This window comes from Mercenaria mercenaria, chromosome 10, assembly GCF_021730395.1.
Source record: "Mercenaria mercenaria strain notata chromosome 10, MADL_Memer_1, whole genome shotgun sequence".
In the NCBI taxonomy this organism is placed as follows: Eukaryota; Metazoa; Mollusca; class Bivalvia; order Venerida; family Veneridae; genus Mercenaria; species Mercenaria mercenaria.
The window spans coordinates 3,459,359-3,484,587 of NC_069370.1; the positions used below are offsets into that span (position 1 = coordinate 3,459,359).

At 35.1% G+C, this 25,229-nt stretch overlaps 1 protein-coding gene across 2 annotated transcripts; it reads left to right on the forward strand.

The window, feature by feature from the left end:
• Window positions 1-2,501: 2,501 nt before the first annotated feature.
• On the forward strand, window positions 2,502-23,344 carry LOC123559894 (aspartate aminotransferase-like). 2 transcript variants are annotated; one of them, XM_045352025.2, is made up of 14 exons: window positions 2,519-2,607; window positions 2,726-2,846; window positions 6,387-6,624; window positions 7,105-7,239; window positions 9,924-10,051; window positions 11,704-11,767; window positions 13,231-13,270; window positions 14,617-14,707; window positions 15,519-15,584; window positions 16,141-16,254; window positions 19,386-19,468; window positions 20,333-20,486; window positions 22,346-22,522; window positions 22,977-23,344. In XM_045352025.2, exons 3-14 carry the CDS (start codon window positions 6,423-6,425, stop codon window positions 23,013-23,015), a joined length of 1,293 nt encoding a protein of 430 aa, XP_045207960.2. In that variant the 5' UTR covers window positions 2,519-2,607; window positions 2,726-2,846; window positions 6,387-6,422; the 3' UTR covers window positions 23,016-23,344. The 2 variants fall into 2 exon arrangements, with proteins under 2 accessions (XP_053408146.1, XP_045207960.2); XM_053552171.1 differs by having other exon boundaries at window positions 2,502-2,846.
• The last annotated feature ends 1,885 nt before the right edge of the window (window positions 23,345-25,229 follow it).

Consider the following 25,229-nt stretch of genomic DNA (forward strand, 5'->3'; position numbering starts at 1 on the left):
ATCAGAGCTGTTTCAAAATTCACGAAATACTAAGTGAATGTTTTATATGCAGCATTTTATATTTACTTTTGGGGAAAAAGAACACTAAAAACAACAACAAAGATAATCTATGTGTACTATCAAATTTAGCAAAACAAATAAAGTAAAAAAGATGTTTTGTTCGTATATTGCATCTTCATCTTGCCAGGAAATTTATTGCATTTTGGACACACGGCACACTGAAACCAGAAACTCTTCCGCAGTTACTGTAAAAGCATAAATTTCCGCGAAGGTTTGAATTTCACTATATTCGCGAGGTCCTACATATCGCGAAAATTAATCCTCGCGTAATGTTCACCATTTTGCATTAGTATTATTCAAATTCAAGTAGGATACCATTTTTACAGTTTCACGAATATCAAACCTCGCGAACATATTCAAAATTTCAAATTCGCGAAATTTTGACCCAGCGAAAAGTTGTGTTTTTACAGTATACGGTCGAAAAATGTGTGTGTTCATGTCGTCTTATTCGGATAAAAGTGAAATATGGGTTATTGTGTTATACTTCGTAATTATATAAAACTTAAACGTTTTCGACATTAAACAATAAAATATAATTTTTGGATATTATTTAATGTATAACGCTATAGATCTAATTTCGTTATAATCTCCGGGATATGCATGCATCAATTCACAAGTTAATTAAGAAATAATAAATCTGTTCCTATATTTTATCAGTTAATAAAATATGGACAGGAGTTTGGATGCGTAATAATTAAATCACGAGTGCGTAGCACGAGTGATTTAATTATCCGCATCCAAACGACTGCCCATGTTTTATTAATTGATAAAATTATTGGAACATATTTATTATTTCGATTCTAACAACGCAAATGCTTTTCATTTTACAGTACTACATTTTCAGTGTAATACGTCATTCGGAACATATGCTGTTACAATTTACCCCTACGGTTAGAAAGAGTTGCATAGCCAATGGAACGTATAGATATTTGTTTCTTTTTATCAGAATTTTGAGAAGTATTTATGAATTAGTAATCTAATAGCTCGCAAACTAATTATGAAGAGAATCATCAAATTAGGCGAGTTGACCCTGTGTTACAAGTTACGAGCTTAACTTTATATGACGTCACATCATTATGACGTCATACTTTATGTCATACATTTATGACGTCACCGCTGAATCTTAATTAAGCTAAATGAATTCGCTCGTAGAGATCAAAACGTGTTTTAAGGTCCTACACATAAGTCAGTATGACTTTTTATCATGTTTGTGTTTTTGAAATGCTGTTTTCAACCGTTTGGCCCTGGAATAATTCGTATGTAATGGAATTGAAGTAGAATCTCTTATGCCACAATCATAGGGGTGAAATGTAACAGCCAACCATATGTAATAGTTATAGTATGTGTGAGAGTGTGTTACCAGGATATATCAGAGCTAGGGGTACATCGAGGGTATTTTTCTCTGCACATATCGTCGAGGCCGGTAGGCCGAGACAGATATGTGAAGAGAAAAATAACGAGATGTACCCCTAGCTCTGATATATCCTGGTAACACACGGGCACTACATATTATAACTGTTTTATCGCATAGTTTATCATTAAAATTTATATATCATTTTCATTTAAATTTGTTTATTATTATTTTTACTATTTTGATTCCCTTTCTGCGCCTCGCTGACTGAAACACTAAAACTTCTGTTTTAGAAAATGTGTTCCCCAGATAAAAGTACCCAACAAATTTCTGCATTGGTTTTAAATCTTTGCATTTCATTGGCCAGACATATTGTAAAACTTGTTGTTTTGTTTGTAAAAAAAAATCAAAGCAAAAGAAACATTTGAGAAATCTCAGAATTTCATATATTTCATGTATTTCTGAATTTGGCAATAACTATCAAGTTTTTGAAATATTCTAGTTTATTTATTCTTTTACTTTATAAATGTAGGTGTTTGTGACAATTCTTTCTCTGTGAACTGTAAATTGGGGCTAAAATCATCTTTTCTTTGAAAGGAAAAAATTATACTCCCTTGATAGGACCTCAATAGAGAAAAAGTGTTCCGATATATATCGGAACAGTTTTACTGTGCTGATATATATCGGAACACTTTTTTTCTTATGAAACTCCATAGAGATTTCCGTGTTGATATATATCGCAACAGTTTTGTAAGATATCAGCACAGTTTTGTAGTAATAATGTGTGTTACTATGTATAACATGCTGCAAAGATCAAAGGAAAATTGCCGCACTATGCGATAATTTATCGTAGATTCATGTATAGGCGATTTCGCTATATGTGTATATAGCAATTGCTGCAGATCGTGTTAGAATAGTTAATTACTCCATGTTGTAAATTTTTGAGACGGCCCACATGATTGCACAACGACCAATATAAATGATAGCCAAATCTTGCATGATTAAACTTTATCTTAGTAATTCATTCTTTAAATAAATCTCGACATTGAACTTGATTGTGGACATCGTTCAGTGAGTACACATTCTTTCGGTTTTACGCGTTCAGGGACATGTACAGTGAGACCTGGGGACTCTATATCACCTCGGTAGCACATTCTTCCCGGAAATTAACTTAGTTGCTTCTTAGACAGTAAAAGGTGACCCATTTCTTATGTTTAGGACAGGATTTAACGTGTTTAATAGGCCTACATTTACTTTCAGTACAGTTGACCTTTAACTGACTGACTTTTCAGATATTTTATCATTCCTTAACAGGTAAACAAACGAAATGCATTGCACTTGACAGTGTGTATACCTACGCCTGAGAAAATAAGATTGATACTTGACAGCTAAATGGAATATATGTATAGATGTATATATATATACATGGAAACATGTGAGTATTTTACCTTTTTTTAAATTCGTATCTATTTTCAAACGATATTGATTTATCATCAGCAGTTAGTGTACTGTAATACTTCAGTGACTCTAGCACAACCCTATTGATTTTAGTCTCTGAGTGTGACAGTTGTAAATTGTTTTGTAAGGGAAATCGGAAAAAAGTAACATTTTGTTGGATAAATTATTTACATTGTCACAATGTGATACCAAATACACACAATTAACTATGAATAAGATCTGAGATGTGTTTCACCGTGTACTGATACCAAAATTATTAAATTCTTGAGAGTTTTTTTTCTTCTGTGAACAGGCTTTGGTTCTATAATAGAACTACATGTCCTGTCTCATGTGTTTTCATAGAACGAAATACCAGTGTCGGTTCGCTTTTGAATAATAATAAAAAAGCCATAGTTCTATTTGTTTATACGTGTATTGAAGGGTACAAACTGTTAGGTATATTAAAAGGAAGGCTGTCTTGGAACAAGTAGGTATTTCATGTTTCGAATGTTTGACCTATATTAATTTGTCCTTCCTATTGAGGCCTACTAAATTGTACTTTAATTCGTTTATTTTTTGTTTGCTGCCTTTTTGTGTTAGCACCCCAAGTCTAGTCATTTTAGTTTTCTTTTGGAAAAAAAAAGAGAACAAAATATGGAACAACTACAAACTATCTGGAGGCGGCACTCCGTTTAAAATTTATTGATGATATCGATTGTTCATTTTTAGTATAAAAATGCGAAAAAAAATCCATGCTAGTAGTAGATAGATAGATACTTTTATTTCCTCCTCGAGGGAGAGCAGAAGATATTTACAACATATATGATAAAGATATGCATGTACAATGAACAAACTCAATACAATTTTACAAACATGTACAAAATATACAGATAAAATCAACACTCATGTAACTATTTCAAGTTATTTAAGATGTTTACAATAACTATCCAAACGTGTGCAGATATCTTAAATATCAAGTGTTTCAGTAACCGCTATTGAGATAATACGAACATGATCTTACAGAAACGAAAACCAAGAGCAAGTTATATTTAATGTCAAGCGGTACATATTCACTCCAAATACTTTTATATAAACAGATGAATAATACAAGTATTATTATTATGCTATGCAAAAATGTAATTGTAGCAATGAGCATACCGACAACCTCGAATTACCAGTATTGAAATATCATCATGAGAACAAGATCTTACCGAAACGAAAAGCAAGAGCAAGTTATGATAAATTTCCAGCTGAACATTTTCATTAACAGTAATATTATATGAACAGATAATGCAAAAACTTGAGAGCTATCTTATGAAATTCATCATGCGCATTTCCTGATAAACAGAACAAACCAGAGACAAGTTCACAGACTTGTTTGGTCTCACTTAATCTCATATATTGAAAAAACACTTCATAGCCAAAAGAACTGAATAATACTTCGGAACAGTGATTTTCTGAGTTCTCTATTTTTAAAGCAGTGGTGCATTTTATGAAGTAGGCTACAATGTTATCGGTACAGCAGTGACACTTGTTACATATTTCTGTTCTCCCATTTGAGCACAAACGACTTAGACTTAGCTGTTATGCAGACGGGCTTTAGGGATGGCTGGTCAAGGCATAGCCTCCATATTATACAAGGTTTCTCAGTCTAGAATATATATTCAAAAATAGCTCTCTCCACAACTCGTTCAATCCTAACTTTTCGGTTGTTATAATGGAGATTATGGACACTTGTCTTAACTCTGGTGCACCAAACATGTTTCGACGGGAAACGACCAGATGCCAGAAAAGTGGCAAGACTAGCCATCAGGCTATATTTATTCAAAACTCTGTACAAGTCTGGAACAAAGCCTTGGGTTTGACGATCCGTGTTCAAATAACTGGTCAGTCTGTTAATGAGAAGCCGCTTGGCAATATATTTTTCAGGTAGTCGGCAAATTTGACCAAAGAACTGTAACTTTTTTATATCAACAATTGATTCAATGGAATATACACCGAGTGCTCCAAGGGCAATATCGTTGGAAGAATATATCGGCAGTCCCTGCAATCGTTTCAAACAAAGTCGATGGCTTCTCTCCAGTCTGAGTATATATGTCTTGCATAGGGAATTCCACATTTCACACCCGTAGAGAGCCTTTGGAATTACTACCGAGTTATATATTGTCAGCATGGTTAAAGGGTTAAGCCCCCCTGGACGAAGTCCACACATGGTTTAAAAGGCTAAAAAACGTTTGGCGTAGTTTATATCTGCATTCGTTTACATATAATCAATTTAAACGAGAATATTATCTAAAAAGTAAGGGTTCAAGAGAATATATAACGATCATTTTTATAATACCATCTTAAATGCATACAAGTGTATTGAATTTATATATATACACACATATGCGGAAATGAACAGCCATTTGTCTCGCGATTAATCATATACACATATCATATTTAAATTTTATTCGTGAACGCCTGTGTGATTTTAATTTTTAAATTCATCATACCATGTTGATTATTATAATTATGCATATGCACAAAACTACGAAAATGATAACACAAGTTGGCTTTGCGACCAGCATGGATCCAGACCAGTCTGCGCATCCGCGCAGTCTGGTCAGGATCCATGCTGTTCGCTATCAGTTTCTGTAATTGCAATAGGCTTTGAAAGTGAACATCATGGATCCTGACCAGACTGCGCGGATGCGCAGGCTGGTCTGGATCCATGCTGGTCGCAAACCGCACTATGTTGGTTTTCTCATGGCGCGGCTCATATCACTATTGAATTACCAATGAATACATTACATAACCGTCAACAAACAACATTATCATTTCAAAATCTTTTCTGATAAAGGGTAGTAGCGGGTAAAGTGACGAAAAGACAAAACAAGCGTCTACCTCAGTAAAGATTTACGGCCAAACAGCGTAATTGTGTTTTTAGATGATATGTTTTCTAGTTTGAAATACAAGTTCGTATCGAGATCAACACTTTCAAGGATTTTTTCACATTTCTTATGTGAGCTAAATCTAGATATGAACAATTTTTCAGGTGTGTTACACTTAGATCTAATGTAATATAGCAGAAGGCCTATCAGGGCGAAAATTGTACTTCATCAATACGTTAAATCATTAAATATTTGAACAGACGCCATGGGTCTTTACCGGGGACTTTACGCTGTTCTTATACATTATTGCACTTTTCTTCTACAGACCTTTTTGCCCTCAAGTTTTACATCTTTGTTGATATAGCTTTCATTTCGCCCTTTCCGTTGATAAACGTTCTCATTATTTGGACAAATTCCGAACTTCGGTTTTGGTTGCCATATGTACAGCACACGGGCATGGAAGAATCACTTAACGGTAATTCTCCCCGTTTCGTTGATATTATTTAATAAGCAGAGGTATTTTTGCGTGGTGACATAATTATCACTACATATAAAAATTGTCAACACACACATACGTAGATCTTATCTATATAAAATGATACGTTTGGAAATAAAATCATTTTTTTATAGCAGTGAAACTTAAACCAAACCATATTTCTTTGTAGATTGATTTAAGCGACATACATCACTGACAACATAAGATGGCGACTTTAGTTCGTGATACTCTAGAAAATTACTCCGCGGCATCGAACCTGATGCATAACGAGAAGATACGAGAGATGATGGGGTCAGGTCAGACCATCTACCACTTTGGCTTTGGACAGTCTCCGTTTCCAATCATGGACAAAGCTGCAGACAAGCTGAAAAAACATGCCTCAGAGGCTGCTTACTTACCTGTAGCAGGTAGGTGTAGGCCCACTACATTTATATCGAGAATTAAAGTTATCTACTGTTGTTAATTCAAAAGTTCACAAAGTGTCATACTTTACCTACTGATATTTGCCAAAAGTAAACAGAGTGGACAATGTTCTTTTGTTAAATTTTGTTGAGTTCTCCTAATTAGTCTCTATCCGTGACTCTGGTTACCTCCCCTGACGGTCCGTCTACATCAGATCACGAGTTGGACTAGCTTTTATTTTACTGGTATATAGATCTATATTTAAAACATTAAGAATATTATGTAATGAAGAATTAGGAAAGTACAAACTAGGCAAATATCAATTATATACCTATAGGAAAGGTGTCAAGGCGCGATTTTATGGATTTGAATAGAAAGGACGTCCGAACGTGGTTTAATATTCCACCCGTTATTATTTTCTTCTTGTATTTGTTTAATTACTTGCATTATTTATACTTGTTTTATTGCTTTTGCTTGATCTCTAGGAATAGAGGAACTGCGTGCCGCCATTCGAGACTTCCACAAGAAATACGACGCCATTTCATTCAGTTCAGATGACGTCATCGTTGGCCCGGGTAGCAAGGAACTAATTTTCCTTCTAATGAACATATTCCAAGGAGGTGAGAGTGTACTGACAATATTTAGCGTTATATTAACTTTACAGTTTAGCATCCTATAAGTATGATGCTATACTCTTCATCTTATTTGTAAGTTGTGACCTGGTTAAATTTATATAAATAAATAACCGCGCACCGTGGTCTAGTGGTTCTGGCATTCGCCTCAGGAACAAAAAACTCTAGGTTTGAGTTCCACTGGGACCCTCGCCAAAATATCGAAATTTAGGGTATTTTTCTATTTATATTTTTTTACGAGTCTGAAGTGTTTCACATTCTCATTCATCAGGGGTTCGACATAGCCCCTAAACGAACCATGATATTCGAGAAAGATTTTGTTTTACACATGAAGGGCTTGGAACCATTTATTATTCAGAGTATCAATAAACAAGTTTTCGGTTGTAAGATACTGTCTTAAATTAATGTATATACAGTTTGAAGGTTTTTTACTATAAACAACAACAACAGTAACAAAAACGAGCATCATTATTGTAAATTAACACAGATCAATATTATATAACATGTACAAAAATGAAAATGGCAAATGGTCGCTTTACCTTTATACCTGGCTTGAAAACATTAATTGATAAAGATATTAAAACATTTTTTTTTCAAAACGTGGACGTGCATAAGAGCTAGGTTATTTCAAATGTACTAGGCTGTCCTTTATAAAGAGTTCAGCTAGCCAGGGGTGTTTGTTTAGAAAGGATATACATGTGTGTACTGACATAGAAATTTAGAATATAAATCAAAGTGAAGGACAAAATTAATGATTTCAGACACGCATATTCTCTCAGATAGTCACGGAGAATATATACCTCGACCGAGGATCGAATTCACCATCCATATATCTGCGCTCCCTCTTGAGCTAAGCTTTTGGGCTGAAAAAGAAAGAACTGCAACGGTGACTCGATGTCACTCGTCATCGGTTGAACGTTAAATGAGCCGTGCCATGGGAAAACCAACATAGTGGCTTTGCGACCAGCATGGTTCCAGACCAGCCTGCGCATCCGCGCAGTCTGGTCAAGATCCATGCTGGTCGCTAACGGTTTCTCTAATTGCAGTAGGCTTTAAAAGCGAACAGCATGGATCCTGACCAGACTGCGCGGATGCGCAGGCTGGTCTAGATCCATGCTGGTCGCAAACGCACTATGTTGGTTTTCTCATGGCACGGCTCAGATATGAAATGTGTGTGTACTCGTATGTCTGTTTTGCCATTATTTATGGTTGTCTCAGGAGAATTGGCGGCACAGACTTGCAACCCCTGGTTTCATATTTACGAGTAACAAAAATGTATTGTGATTTCATATTTGAACAAATTCGGATATAATGAGTAAAATATCTTTTTTTATATTTTACTAAGCGTTGGTGTCAAAATTAAGAACATAGCAATTTTCACACACACAGCTGATTCAATCTACATTGTATTTGAGATTTATGTGTGCTCACGCGTGCATGTATGAGTTTGTATTAAATTCGCATCGTTAATATGTACAGGTGTGTGGAAAGAGTAAATTTACCGTAAACTAAACTTATATTCTGTATTTTTTGACAATTCATGTCTAAAAAAGTTCATCTTCAAGAAAAAACTGGAAAAGTTAAGTCTAGACTATGGTATTATCAGTAAAAAATAAGAGTAAGGAAAGTAGTAGTAAAAATATATGACCATGGGGATGGAGATTTACTTAGATTTTGTTTGTTAAGCTTACCAGTGTTCCTCGATTCTGTACCAGTACAAACCTGTTCTCCGCAAGTAACTGCCAACCTCCCCACATGAATCAGAGGTGGGGGACGAATGATATCAGACACAATGTCACTTATCAAATCGTCACGGAGAACATACGCCCCGCTCAGGGATCGAACTCACAACCCCGAGATCCATAGATCTGTGCTCTCCCTATTGAGATAAGCGGGCGGGCAGATTTACATAGAGGTGTGGTTTGTGTTGGGTGTTGGGAATTCGGGAAGGTAGGGAAAATATCAAGGAATACAATGTACAAGCAACTTTAGCTATGTATGTATCTAACTAGCTAAAATGGCATACGCCTGGTATTATTTAATGAAATTCTCGCAAACGAGAAAACTAATAAGTACATAAATAAATAATGTGATAAATGATACAAAATATAATGTACATGGGGATTCACGATTTTTTTAAAGAATATCTTTATAATCATAAGGGGAACAGTGGTCTAGTAGTTAAGGTGTCAGCTGCAGAGCCCCGAGGGCCGCGGGTTAGATCCGCACTAGGGTCGAGGCCACATCTTCTCACATTACATCAGTACTTTTTTCTAGGAAGAGGACTCGAGTGCGGTGGTTCAGATAAACTTGAAGCACTCATCACAGTCGAGCTAAAAACTAATCAGAATTACACTTTGCATTGCACTTAATTGTTTATACATCTATTCATGATTTAACCCTTATTTTGCTGGGCACGACTGAGTCTGCCTTTGCGACCAGTGTAGATCATGATCAGCCTGCACATCCGTGCAGTCTGATCAAGATCTGCACTGTTCGCCATTCAGTCAGTATCTTTTTGGTAAGCACCCCTTTTAACAGTTAATGGTACTGTCCAAATTGAAAGATGGACAAGTTCATTTTAGAAATTTAGCAGGGTAAGGGTTAACTTTAGGCGAACACATAATTGATGCTGTTTTCTTACTTTATCCTTTGTTTTTTTCTCTTTGCAGACATACTGGTTATATCCCCGTCGTGGACTTCATACAAACCGCAGGTGATGTTGTCCGGACATAAAGCAAACATCGTACCAACGACAATGGAGGATGAATGGAAAATAAAACCAGAGAAATTCACACAGGTTATTTTATGTGAAATATTAAACATCTGTTGATAAATTACTTTGCAAGAAGCATGTAACATAGCATAAGAAAAGCTTATTATACGAACTAACAACTGTTTCGTAGGATCTCTCTCTTATTGCAATGTTTAAAATGTCAATAATGTCCATACTGTTACACTGCCTTTAATAACATCCTGTCCAGGTTATAACATGATCTAATATGTTAGTTTTACCTGGGGTACTACTATCCTTTAAATTCTGTTCGTGTCAACATTATAAAACGGCCTAAATGCCAGTCGTGTCTAGGTTATATGGAATATACCAATGCCTAAAACATCAGTTGTGTCTGTGTTATATAGGTTATACCAATGCCTAAAATATCAGTTGTGTCTAAGTTATATAGATTATACCAGTGCCTAAAATATAAATTGTATCTTGGTTATATAAGTTATACCAGTGCCTAAATATCAATTGTGTCTAGGTTATGTGGGTTATAACAGTGCCTAAAATGTCAGTTGTGTCTAAGTTATGTAGGTTATACCAGTGCCTAAAATATCAATTGTATCTAGGCTATATAGATTATACCAGTGCCTAAAATATCAGTTGTGTCTAGGTAATGTAGGTTATACTAGTGCCTAAAATATCAGTTGTGTCTAGGTTATATAGGTTATACTAGTGATTAAAATATCAACTGTGTCTAGGTTATGTAGGTTATACCAGTGCCTAAAATATCAATTGTATCTAGGCTATATAGGTTATACCAGTGCCTAAAATATCAGTTGTGTCTAGGTTATGTAGGTTATACTAGTGCCTAAAATATCAACTGTGTCTAGGTTATGTAGGTTATACCAGTGCCTAAAATATCAATTGTATCTAGGCTACATAGGTTATACCAATGCCTAAAATATCAGTTGTGTCTAGATTATGTAGGTTATACTAGTGCCTAAAATATCAACTGTGTCTAGGTTATGTAGGTTATACCAGTGCCTAAAATATCAATTGTATCTAGGCTATATAGGTTATACCAATGCCTAAAATATCAGTTGTGTCTAGGTTATGTAGGTTATACTAGTGCCTAAAATATCAACTGTGTCTAGGTTATGTACGTTATACCAGTGCCTAAAATATCAATATTGTATCTAGGCTATATAGGTTATACCAGTGCCTAAAATATCAGTTGTGTCAAGGTTATGTAGGTGATACCAGTGCCTGAAATGTATCTGGTGTCTTAGTTATATCGGTTCTGCCAGTGCCTGAAATATCAATTGTATCTAGGTTAATTTAAACAGGTTATACTGGTGCCTGAAATATCAGTTGTGTCTAGGTTATATCGGTGATACCAGTGCCTGAAATGTATCTGGTGTCTTAGTTATATAGGTTCTGCCAGTGCCTCAAATATCAGGTGTATCTAGGTTAATTTATATAGGTTATGCCAGTGCCTGAAATATCATTTGTGTCTAGGTTATGTATCTATGATTTCAACAATATTCAGTGTAATGTTTTGAACCAAATAAAACATCCGTTTAAAAAACCCACTAAATTCACTATAGATGATAAACATTCTGGTAGCGAACAATGTACATTTTTTCAGTTATCATCAATTCGAAAAATTTCTAAATTGTGTAGGCCAAATAAGGCTTAAGTGAACATTGTTCTTTATATTTTTTCAGTATTTGAAAGAAAATAATTTATCTGGAACAAAACTACTGATAATGAACAACCCAGACAATCCAAGTAAGTGAATATTCAATGCTTTTTTTATATTTTGTACCTTCACTAGATCATAGTCAGAGTAAGGAATATACTGATTTAAAAATGTATTATATTTTACGCCTGAAACAATGAAACGTAAGTATCAAAGAGATTCTATTGCATATTTCAGGAAGCTTTCATTTATTAATGCTTTAACTTGCATAATGACAAGGGCACTAAATTGTGTGTGAATTCTTATTGAAATACTGTTTCATATATGTTTGGTTTATGCTGTACAAATGTGTATTTGATAGAAAATTGTCTGTAACATCATTTGTTTTATGACCCCTTATATGACTTGGCGGTCCATTGTTCGTGCTATATCACCGGTCTATTGTCAGTTTCAGCACATGTTTACTGAGCTAATAAGTAAAATAAAAACTGTGAAAAATAATTTTTACACTTATTCAATGGCTTGCCGATTCAATACTCAAAACTGTTGGTCTTTGCAAATAAGAGCTAAATGGAATATATATATCGGGCAACAGTTTTGGCCATCGACCGACAAACCATTCAGTAAGTGTATATTAAGTTTTATTACATACTCGTTTTTATTCCCCGTTAAGTTACACTGGTACCGAAAACGTCAATATTTTTCCATACACTGACGCCTGAATTTCATATCGGGTGCGTGACGTAATTCAGTGTGTGCTGTTGCACTATTTTTTTCTATTTAGTTCAGTATTGTCAATCCTATTCAGGCTATTGAACATATTTATGATATTTACATAATATTTATACATGTAGATGCGTATGTAATAAAAAGGTTATTATCTTTGCATCGGGAAATATGCACTCGTTCTTCAGCGGAAGAATATTGCGCTTCTAAAGTCGCGCAATAGTTCCGCTGAAGAACTCGTGCATATTTCCCGATACAAAGCTAATAACCTATAAATATTTTCTATCACCTCGGTCAATATTTTATATATATTAACTGTAGTGAGAATTTTCGACGCATTAGGTATTAACAATTGTAAGAATAAATGATCCTGATATGTACAACATGTATGTAATACTTTTGTGGTGCCTGTTTTTTCGTTACTTTCACACTCTTGTGAGGTAATCGTGCATAATGTTATTAAATAAATATGAAAAGATATGTGATCTCCTTTTCATATTATTTTGTTATTTGTATCAACCTTTTTTATTCCTGTTTGTAACGGACACGTTGATTCGTAAAATATTTTCTTCTATTTTTTCAAACTTCAAACTTTGGATTTACCGTTTTTAGGAATCCTTCGTACGTATGTTAATGGAAATATTTCTGCACTGAAAACGCGGACAAGCATTGTGAAGACAGAAATTTGATTTTGCAACGCCGGGCTTTGATATTACGCCATTTTTCAGTCTTGATTTTATTCTTGTTATGGTTTTGTGTGATATATACGTTGATAGAGTTGTTTTATTTGCAAAGAGTTGTTTGTTAACAAAATGTTTTGTTTCAGCGGGTACACTGTACACACAACAAGAACTTAGTGATCTGAGGTAATATGTACTCAATGGTAGTGTTTTACACGAGAACATCGTGCTAAGAGTTTTTGTTGATATGGTTTTAGTGAACATGATCATTGTTAAAATTTTTGTTCATCTTTTTTGAAATTGATTTATCCTTGAGTGTGAATGATGATTTCGCAAAACTAAACTGGTTTATAAACAGATGTGCGTGTAAATATATGCATTCGCAGAATATTTTGAAATTATTGTCCAGAAGGAAAAGTCAGTATGTGTGTTAATCTCAGTCTGATGTACAGCAAATCATAAAACAATTAGGGTTGCCTAAAACTCCTGTCTCTATAAAATTTAACTTAGAATCAGTTGCTCTCGAGTTGATACATGCAATGCAATATTGGCGCATTTCTTTACACATATATAATAATTTATTCTCCAAGGTTTTATAGTAAACACTAAACAGTTGCTTCCACATACCACAGAAGTTTACACAATGCATATGTCAAATAATACGTGTAGTGATTGTACCGTTTGAATTTATTGACTGATATTTTGAGTTTAATTTTTTGCACAACTTCTTTTACCTCCTTTCTATTTTTATGTGATGTTATGTTGAATATAAAAACAAATGTAAACTGTTTTTGTAATTTGATGTTTCAATTCTCGGTGACGTGATGGAAGACATTCACAAACGAAAATGTCAATACAATGTTTTAATTAAATACTTTGTATATTTTATACAACACATTTCATGCATCGGCTTCATTGTACATTGCAAGTTCTTTCCTGTATTTTGGATTGTCTTTTTTTTTTCATGTATATTTTGAGTCTGGGCCCGTATTCATCAGCGGTTAAAGTGTTGAATTTAGATTTTGACTTTAAAATGCTACTTTTCCTTTTTTGCTCTTCCGTGAATAAATTAGACAGATTGTGATTAAACTTTGCATGGATCTACAGACAGATCAGCAAAATAACATAAGTATAAATTTGCTGAAAACAAAAACATACATGGTAAGGGTAGATTTCCCGGAAGCACAGAGCACCCCAAAACACTGCCAAAGTGACATGCATCGCAAACAAGACCCGCAGCAATAAGAAACTGTAGCGGAGAGATATGGCATACGGCTTGTTGTAAAAATCCTTAGTTTTAGACTATAAGCGTTGATGAATACGGGGCCCAGGTTGAGGCTATTGATAATTGTGTAATGGCCCGGACACTTAGTAAGTAGGATATGTGTAATAACTAACTGTCCCGATGGCAGAATTTCACAGAATCATAGAAGATGAAAGTTTCATTCCCTGTATTATATTTTTCTAATCATTTGTCTGGTTGATTAACTGAGCATGTATGAAATATTATTGGAAGTGTTATTTTATTTTAGTGACGTTTTTAAAAGACACAACGTCATTGTTTTGTCGGATGAAATCTATGGAAGGCTTACATTCGATGACAGTTTTGTATCAATGGCTAAGGTGAGTCCTGTTTTAGAAAACACATTGTATTACGTGAATGTTTTCTTTCTTGCACTGTCAGGCACAGCTGTTAAAATATATTTTAAGTTTTGAATATTGTCTCTAATAAATCGGCTTTTTATTTAACAATTTAATTGAATAAGAAAACAAAAGATGCAGCAATGAAAACAAATACGGACATTGATGATGTGTTTAATAGCGCGATCTGTATAAATATTCCAAATTCGCATAGTGTAAGCACTTCTGCAATCAATATACGTATGGGAGATTTATTCTTGTGCAAATATTTGGTAAGTATTCGAGAAAAAATTCCCTTATCGTCTACCCTTACCCTGCTAAATTTCTGTAATGAACTTTTCCATCTTTCAATTTGGACAGTACCATTAACTGTTTAAAAGGGGTGCTTACCGAAAAGATACTGACTGAATGGCGAACAGTGCAGATCTTGATCAGACTGCACGGATGCATTAATTACATAAACGAAAATGGTTGATAAGATAAAGTGGTATGATGTTAGTGCAGGAAAAATGCTTAAATAAATCGGTCAATGATAAGTTACCTGAAAGGACAGGGTTGAAGGACCAAATTTTCGCCGATTGTGTAAATACACTTGTATAAAAATTTCCATATCAACGAAATGCAGCAAAAAATGATCATTTAGGCCTGGCTTAGAGAAACACGTTTTATTTAATATGCACTTGAAATTTTTCGTTAATTGATAATTCATGCGGTGTTTTAAATTCCCGCTCTATATCAGTAATACTGAACCTGTTTTTTTTTCTAACGAATGTCTATCTTTGTATTTCTAAAGGTATATCCTGAAGGAACCATTCTGTGTTCAGGAATGTCTAAATGGGCCAGTATGGGTGGATGGAGGGTATGCACATACATTTGTTTTTCTTTTGTTCAAAATAAGTCAAGATCCAGTACTGAGAAGGGCTATAATATATATAATTTTTATTGAAACTGAAAAACTGAATTAACCATAACACAAATCTGCTTGCATATATTAACATTCACATTCCACAACAGGAGTGGCTACTGCATACATATTTACAGGTCGTAAAGTATGCACGGTTTCTGCAGCGGAAATATTATGCGCGACTCTTGAAGCGCAATATTGATCCGCTAAAGAAATAGTGCATATTTTTTAATGCAAATCTAATATTTCTAAATTCTGGCTCTTGGTCGGATTGGTAACATGTTCAATAATGTTTTGTATTTTAATAATAGAAATTTTACAGTAGATCTTATGTAAAAAACAACAACAGTTTAACTGTCGCATCTTAATCCGTGTGTAACTCAAAATAGTTTAAAGAAGCTGACTCGAGAATATGGTGAACCGAAAGTCATCTAAAAATGTTAAAAACTGTCAAACTGTCCTTTTTAATCCACAAAAATGTCTTAATAACTGTCACAATGTGTTCGTACAGCTTGGTTACCATGTGTACCCGCCGCAACTGTCCTCACTGAAGAACGCCGTCAAAAGTGCAGCTAGTCACACATACACTACCGTAGCAGCTCCGATACAGTACGCTGTAGCCGAGGTAATACGTTAAAAAGTAAGTAGGTAAAGTTTCTTGTTTAACGTGGGTAGTCGACGAAAGTGTTCACCTGGGAACTACTTAATACCAGCCAAGCCCACGGAAGGTGTCATATTAACCTCCCCAGCATCCAGCCTAGGTCGAAACTGCTGGAAACAGTACCAATGTAAGTAAATCACCAAGCACTGAACACTAGTGAGGATATTAGCCGTGATCTTGAATCGAACCTGATCGCTGGCGTTGTAATCCAGCCTTCTAACCTCTGCGCCACTTGCACCCTTAGGTTAGGTAGCTCAGGTACAGAAAAATATGTATTGTTAAAACCAAATATTGGATATTGTATTTTTGCAATGGATTAAGTGCGCACATGTTTGTGCATGGAATCTCTAATATATGCGATCTGTTTTGTATCAGAGCGATATAGGGTAAAATGCATTTGGAGGTTGTAGCAATAACGTATGTAAAAAATAATGGCATGGACAAATACGTTTGGGCTATGATGCAAGAAGGTTGTTGTAATTTTTAGCTCACCAGAGCCAAAGGCTCAGGGTGAGCTATTCTGATCAGTCACCGTCCGTTGTCCGTCGTTCGTAAACTTTTTACTTTAAACGACATCTCCTCATAAACCGCTAGGCCAATTTCATCCAAACTTCACAGGAATGTTCCTTGGGTGAAGCTCTACAAAAACTGTTCAAAGAATTGAATTCCATGCAGAACTCTGCACTTGATTTTACATAGGAAAATCTTAAAAAATCTTCTTCTCAAACACCAGAAGCCCTAGAGCTCAGATATTTGACATGTAGCATTGCCTAGTGGACGTCTACTAAAGTTGTTCAAATCATGACCCCGGGGTCAAAATTGACCCCGCCCCAGGGGTCACTTAATTTTACATAGATTTCTATAGGAAAATCTTCAAAAAATTTAGAAAAATAAACCAGAAGGCCTAGAGCTTAGATATTTGACATGTAGCATTACCTAGTGGACCTCTAGAAAATTTGTTCAAATTATGACCCCCAGGGTCAAAATTGACCCCTCCCCAGGGGTCACTTGATTTTACATAGGAAAATCTTCAAAAAATTTCTAAAAATAAACCAGAAGGCCTAGAACTTAGATATTTCACATGTAGCATTGCCTAGTGGACCTCTGCAAAATTTGTTAAAATCATGACCCCCGGGGTCAAAATTGACTCCGCCCCATGGGGTTACTTGATTGTACATAGAAAAATCTTCAAAATTTTCTAAAAATAAACCAGAAGGCCTAAGGCTTAGATATTTGACATGTAGCATTGCCTAGTGGACCTCTACAAAATTTGTTCAAATTATGACCCCGGGGTCAAAATTGACCCCGCCCCAGGGGTCACTTGACTTTACATAGTTAAATCTTCATAAATTTGCTAAAAATAAACCAGAAGGCCTAGATCTTAGATATTTGACATGTAGCATTGCCTAGTAGACATCAATAAAATTTGTTCAAATTATGACCCCGGGGTCAAATTGACCCCGCCCCATGGGGTTACTTGATTGTACATAGAAAAATCTTCAAAATTTTCTAAAAACCTAGAGCTTAGATATTTCACATGTAGCATTGCCTAGTGGACCTCTACAAAATTTTTCAAATCTTGACCCAGCCCCAGGGGTTACTTGATTGTACATAGGGAAATATTCATTAATTTGCTTAAAATAAACCAGAAGGCCTAGATCTTAGATATTTGATATGCTACATCGCATAATAAACTTCTACAAACTTTGTTCAAATCATGATCCCCGGGGTAAAATTGGCCCCGCCCCAGGGGTCACTTGATTTTACATAGGAAAATCTTCAAAACTTTCTAAAAATAAACCAGAAGGCATAGAGCTTAGATATTTGACATGTTGCATTACCTAGTGGACCTCTACAAAATTTGTTCAAACATGACCCCTGGGGTCACTTGATTTTACATAGGAAAATCGTCAAAAATGTCCTAAAAATAAACCAGAAGGTCTAGAGCTTAAGATATTTGACATGTAGCATTGCCTAGTGGACCTCTACAAAAAATTTTCAAATCATGACCCCCGGGGTCGAATTGACCCCGCCACATGGGGTTACTTGATTGTACATAGAAAAATCTTCAAAATTTTCTAAAAATAAACCAGAAGGCCTAGAGCTTAGATATTTGACATGTAGCATTGCCTAGTGGACCTCTACAAAATTTGTTCAAATCTTGACCCCCCCGCTCCCCCCGAGTCAAATTGACCCAGGCCCTGGGGTTACTTGATTGTACATAGGGAAATCTTCATAAATTTGCTAAAAATAAACCAGAAGGCCTAGATCTTAGATATTTGACATGTTACATTGCCTAGTAGACTTCTACAAATTTTGTACAAGTCATGACCCCCGGGGTAAAATTGGCCCCGCCCCAGGGGTTACTTGATTGTACATCGGAAAATCTTCCAAATAATTTCTAAAAATCATCAGTTTGATATTTGAAACTTGTAGCTCATATTACTCAGGTGAGCGATCCAGGGTCATCATGACCCTCTTGTTACTTATTGTCATTGCTACGTTTTGTTCAGTATTATGCTGCTTTGCTTGAAGACCAATTAATACCAGTATGGTTAAACCTGACTTAGCGGCCACCTGTAGTAAGCCTAGTAAACAGACAGTCAGTCAGCTAAAATCCCAAACTGATTTTCTGTTTTAATTTTAACTTTTCATAAGCAACCACCTTAAATAAGCAACCACATTGGGTCGCTTCCCTTGCCTGACTGCTTAATACAGGTTTGATGTTCTTTTTTATTTAAAATTCTGACAATCGTTTAATGGCATATTTTATTTGGTGATACAGTTTATTGACATTTAAACAATCTGTTTCCGTTTGCAGTTAACGTTACATGGTTAGAAGCTACAACTGATCTAAGTTATGTTAAATTAAGCTATCTTTTAAGGTAATTGAAAACTGGTTTCGTTTAAAATTCACATTTTCCTATGAGCAAGGCTTTCAAAATTGTTTCAAGGAGAGCATATACATGCAAGGCCGAACAGAGCGCATATGTGATGATGATCTTTCAGCATCGTGGTATTTTGGGAGCACTGATTGTTATTTAAATGACATGTAGTTGTGCCATAATGATGAAAACTATTCTTTTCATCCGCAGGTGCTCCGTGACCTTGACACGTGTGATGCTTACATGAGACACACCACACGCATCATGGCTGCAGTAGGACAGTACTGTCATAAGTATGACTTTTAACTTAACATAAACGTGGTTTTAAAGAACGCATTTTTATGGATATTAATTGAAACAATCAGTTATGGTATTTTACGGAGAAATTCGTTTTTACTGCCATTTTTTTCACTTATCTGTATGGACCCTGTAGATGCATTTCAGAATCGTATTAAATAATTTACAATAATTATCAACATAATAAAAGACAGATATACTCGTATGAATAAAAACGTCTAAGTAACCATATACGATTCTACTCATTGCAATTATGGAAGACAGAGCAGCAAGAAAAATATCATTAGGGCCCAAAGGCGAAGGAAGGCAACATTCTGTATTCGTTATCATCAATGAATATGAACATAAGTTTTATCTAAAACTGAGCAAACGATCCTAGACGCTGTTTACATACCAGACAATCGTTTTGCAGTTGCTGCCAAGTGTGGTTAACTCATAAATTTGTTTGCACTTGCAAAGGGTAATAACTCATTATGAAAAGCAAAGGAAATGTCAGATTGAGTGAATCCCCTTCGTCCTGTAACACTAAGAGGATCTGATCATATTCTTTGTTTTTAACATAGTAAATTAGGCACGAAGAGAGGAAGAGTGAGGGTCAGGTGTAAAACTGTGTGAATTTTCTAAACTAAAACTGTGTGAATTTTCTAAACTAATTTCTTCATAAAATCAAAATATTCTTTTAGAAAGACATTGATTTTTGCACTTGAAATGAATGCATACATTAAGTTATGTAAGTAAATGCATTAACACCTGCTTTGTTTTCTCATCTTTGTACATACAACTTACTCTTAATTGTTTTTTTTTGCGTATTATATTTGCTCCTCATGTTTATGCAATAAGAGGTGTTTCTATGATTTTAGAGAGCTGGCGGAAGTGGGTGTACATTCCATTCGTCCTAAAGGCGGTTTCTATATCTTTCCAAATCTAGAAATCCTCAAACCGAAGTTGAAAGCTCGTGGTATAGAACGCTGTGAAGATATGGTAAACGCTTTATTTGAGGAAACATCAGTATCGGTGGGTATTCATTTTTAGCCCACCATCATCAGATGGTGGGCTATTCAAATCACTCTGCGTCCGTGGTCCGTCGTCCTTCCGGCCGTCCTTCCGTCCTTCCGTCGGTTAACAATTTCTCGTTATCGCATCTCCTCAGAAACTACTGGAGGGATTTTGGCCAAACTTTGTCAGAATGATGTACCCTAGTTGTGTCCCCCTGAAAATCAGACTGGTTCAACAAGTTTTGAGTGAGTTATGGCCCTTTGTTTATTTTCATAATTTACATAGATTTATATAGGAAAAACTTTTGAAAATCTTCTTATACAAAACCACAGGGCCTAGGACTTTGATAGTTGGTATGTAGCATCATCTAGCGGACATCTACCAAGATTGTCCAAATTATTTCCCTAGGGTCTAATATGCCCCGCCCCGTGGGTCACATGGTTTAATTATATAGACTTATATAGGGAAAAACTTTAAAAATCTTCTTGTCATAACCTACAACATTCAAATTTGGACCATATGTATAGTTTTGATTGGCTAGATGAACCTTGACATGAGTTGACCTTGATCTTGACCTAGTGACCTACTTTCACATTTCTGCAGCTACAGCCTTCAAATTTGGACCACTTGCATAGGTTTGTGTACCGAAATAATCTTTGACCTTGACATTGACCTAGTGACCTACTTTCACTTTAATTTAAACCACATGCATAGTTTCGTGTTCCAAATGAATTTTGACCTTGATTTTGACCTAGTGACCTACTTTCACATTTCTCAAGCTACAACCTTCAAATTTGGACCATATGCATAGTTTTGTGTACCGAAATGAACTTTGACCTTGAGATTGACCTAGTGATCTACTTTTACGTTTCTGTAGCTACAGCCTTCAAATTTGGACCACATGCATAGGCTTGTGTACAGAAATAAACTTTGACCTTGACATTGACCTAGTGAGCTACTTTCACATTTTTGAAGGTACAGGCTTCAAATTTGGACCACATGTATAGTTCTGTGTTCCGAACTGAAATTTGACTTTGATTTGACCTAGTGACCTACTTTCACGATTCTTAAGCTACAGCCGTCAAATTTGGAACACATGCATAGTTTTGTGTACCGAAATGAACTTTGACCTTTAGATTGACCTAGTGACCTACTTTCACATTTTTCAAGCTACAGGCTTCAAATTTGGACCACTTGCATAGTTTTGTGTTCTGATTTGAAATTTGACCTTGATTTTTATCTATTACCAACACTTCTCAAACTACAGCCTTCAAATTTGAAGCACATGCATAGTTTTGTGTACAGAAATTAACTTTGACCTTGAAATTGATCCTACTTTCACATTTCTTTAGCTACAGCTTCAAATTTGGACCACATGCATGGACCACATGCACAGTTTTGTGTACCAAAATGAACTTTCACCTTGATTTTGACCTTGATCTATAGTCTTGAAATTTGGAACATTCAAAAATGACTCAGTGGTGGGTGCCAAGATCACTCTGTGATCTCGTTTATTGTGAGAATGTTAACTTTTTTGTTGTAACTGTAACAGCTTGCGGACAGCTTGATTGTTACTTGAGATGGGTAGCATTTTTGATGGTTACGTTTCCGCTAATATCTACAAACATAGTAACATGCGAATTTAAAACTGTCTTTGATACTTTATATGCATAGACAGTCTACTAAGTAGCACATTTGCCTTACCAAAATAGTGAATTATGTCTTAAATGAACACAAACTGATGTTATATTGGAATATCTTAAAGTAACACTAGCGTAAAACAGATAAATCTTTAATGTGATTTTATAAAATCGATGAACTGCTAGTGTGTTATGGGATAACATTTGTAGCGCTCTCACTGTTAGTTCTGCATGTAGGTGATGGCCGGTGGTCCAGCATTTCTTAGACCAGAGACAGAGTTGACAGTCAGGTTGTGCTATGTAAATTTTGACGGTGCCAAAGCGCTAGCGGAGAGCGAGCGTATAGGATTAGGTGCTTGTCTTCCAGACAACTTTGTACAAACACAGTGTTCTCATTTACACGAAGGAATTCAGGTACACAACAGTCAGGAACTGTTGACTTTGATACTGAAATTTGAAACTTGATAAATCAAACCCCAAGATTCTTCAGCTTATGTAATACAGTTCTTATTCATCGAAGCGAAATAGGCTAATTTCCAGAACATCATATTAGCAGAGTTAGACTTGGAGGAGTTGTCAAAAAAAACAGTATTCTTATCGGGAGGCAACTTACAATGTAATATGGGAGGGTCTTTAATTTCATTGTCTGATTTACCAGAAGTTCCAAAGTGTAGCTTTTACCCGTCTAAACGCACAAGAAATAACATCCAATCATATCATTTACTAAACGAAACACGATTTTCTGTAAAACGAAACTACATGTTAGTAAAATTATTGTCTCGCAAAATCACTTGTAATTTTAACTTTAAATAATTTGTTGCACGATAATTATTTCAGTTGAATGTACCGTTTTGTCTTTTTGTTACAGGCGCTGAAACAGTGGATTAAGAAAATTCTAGAATCATAGAAAGATTAGCAGTTGGAAAAGACATTAGCTATATCTTACTTGAATCAAAGTTACAAGGAGTTTACAGAATATACGATCTAAGGGAATTAATTTGTTCTTTTAAAGATAAGAAAGAAGCTATTTACAAAAAAATGTGATTAGAATTTTATTTGACATGGTCTTTTTGTGTAAGCGAATAAGTATATGGTGTTAGAAAATGTATTTTCTTTATTATGTATGTGAATACGTATATGATGAGTTTGGTTGTTGTTTGGTAGTTGTATTTTCATTGACATTTTTATCTCTTGTTTACCAGTTATATGAATTAATAAATATTTAAGAATTTACAACATGTTTGTAATGACGAAATCCTATGCATCACGTTCTAGGATGTTTCTATGGAAATAGCATGCAATACCTGTGAACAAATTCCATGCATAATTGTTCTCATTTTTTGGCGCAAAATATAAACTAGGCCGTCGGTGGTCACCGTATTCTAGTATGTGGTGCGAAATTAGAAATGATTCTCATCGCATTTTCAATTTCTTAATGTCAACATTTGCACATTCCATATTCTTGTCTGATAACATTATGGTATCTTAAAAAAAAAACAGGCATTGTATAATCCAACACACAGTTTGCTTTTCTTTGCTCAACAACGCATATACTTGTATGTATTAAATGTATTTATGAATTATTACAACAGCGGAAATGAGTTGTATTGATACCCAGACTGCTGAAATAATTAATTGAAGACGGGTCGATTTCCTACGCATGATTTACGTGTCAGAAAGTGAAAAGTCAATTTAAACATTGAAATTCCAAATGAATCATGATAACCGCCTTATTATATTACTCCTGTACCATTTATAAAGGTACATTTTTTTCAGTACAACGGCACAATGCCAAGTTTATCAATAGGATTTCCCATAAAAGCTTTAAGTGTTGAAAAAAATCACCCCAGGTTTGCAAAAATGCATTGTCATGATTTTTATTGAATTTCATTGTTCGAATTGATTCAGAACCTTATGCCAGCATGTACATTATGCATAGAGTAACCTACCATTTTAGTAGACTGGTTACCAATAAAGCCCGCTGTCATAATAATACATGTATATTGAATGACCCTGAGCACTATATTTCTGAAAGCACGATATTATTTTTCTATAATTGAAGCTTTTACTAGAAAGTCTTTTGATAAAATCTTTACTGTTATTCTAGACATTGTGCCAGAGTACTGAAATTTCATCTAAAAGAATGAAATGACAATTAAGTGGTCAACAAATGGAATAATTGCTACGGGCATTATGATATAATAATGAAATTTATACATTTCAAAGAAAACTGTTGTCCATTTCAAGACATGTTTGTTTGGCAAATTTTACCGTTTTTCTTGCATACTGGACGAGAATTACCGGTATTTTTATCATTGCTAGAAAACTCGACCTTGCTTCCTGGGCTTAAGAATACTCTCGTACTTTAAATGACATCATTACGACCACATTCATGTAGTAGGTCCGTGTATTAATTTTGTTAAACAAGATCCAGTACCACGCTTTACAAACAGACTCCATAAACTATTTCAGAATCAATTTTACCTCGAAATATTGCTGTTGTGATAGTTAATACAATCTATAAGATGCGGTATATGTAAGTTTTATTATCGGATCTGCCAGGACATTCGGTTTATAATCCTGAATTCGATCACAAGCCAGGCTATTGTCTCGAAGAGACACGCCAAAACGACAAATTGGCGCACATATACGACAAATTACGGGTTTTTGTCGTCTTGACGCACTTCAAACACGCCAACACGACAGAACGAAATGGCAGAATTCAGCAACCAACGCGTCGCTGTGGCGGGAACGTTCAATGGTTTCTATTGAAAACCGTTAGTGATGTATCGAAAACCATTAGTGACAGAATTTATTGACTCATTCTTGATAACATATCATTCATATCAAAATAATTGTAATATATATTTGACTAAAGATGTAATAACTGGTAAATATTGACACTATTATATGCAGTTTAACCCGCGTTGGCGATGTTGGAGAATTAATGAAAAATCATAAGGGAAGTAATTCAAAATGAAAGCAAGAATAAGTTCAAATTTAGTGAATCCCCTTTGTTGTTACAGCTAGCGTGTAGGTTAACACTTTGTAATAATACATATAAGAAGGGAATACAATGACTTTGGTTAAATATTACAAAACTTCACATTTTTCACATTGC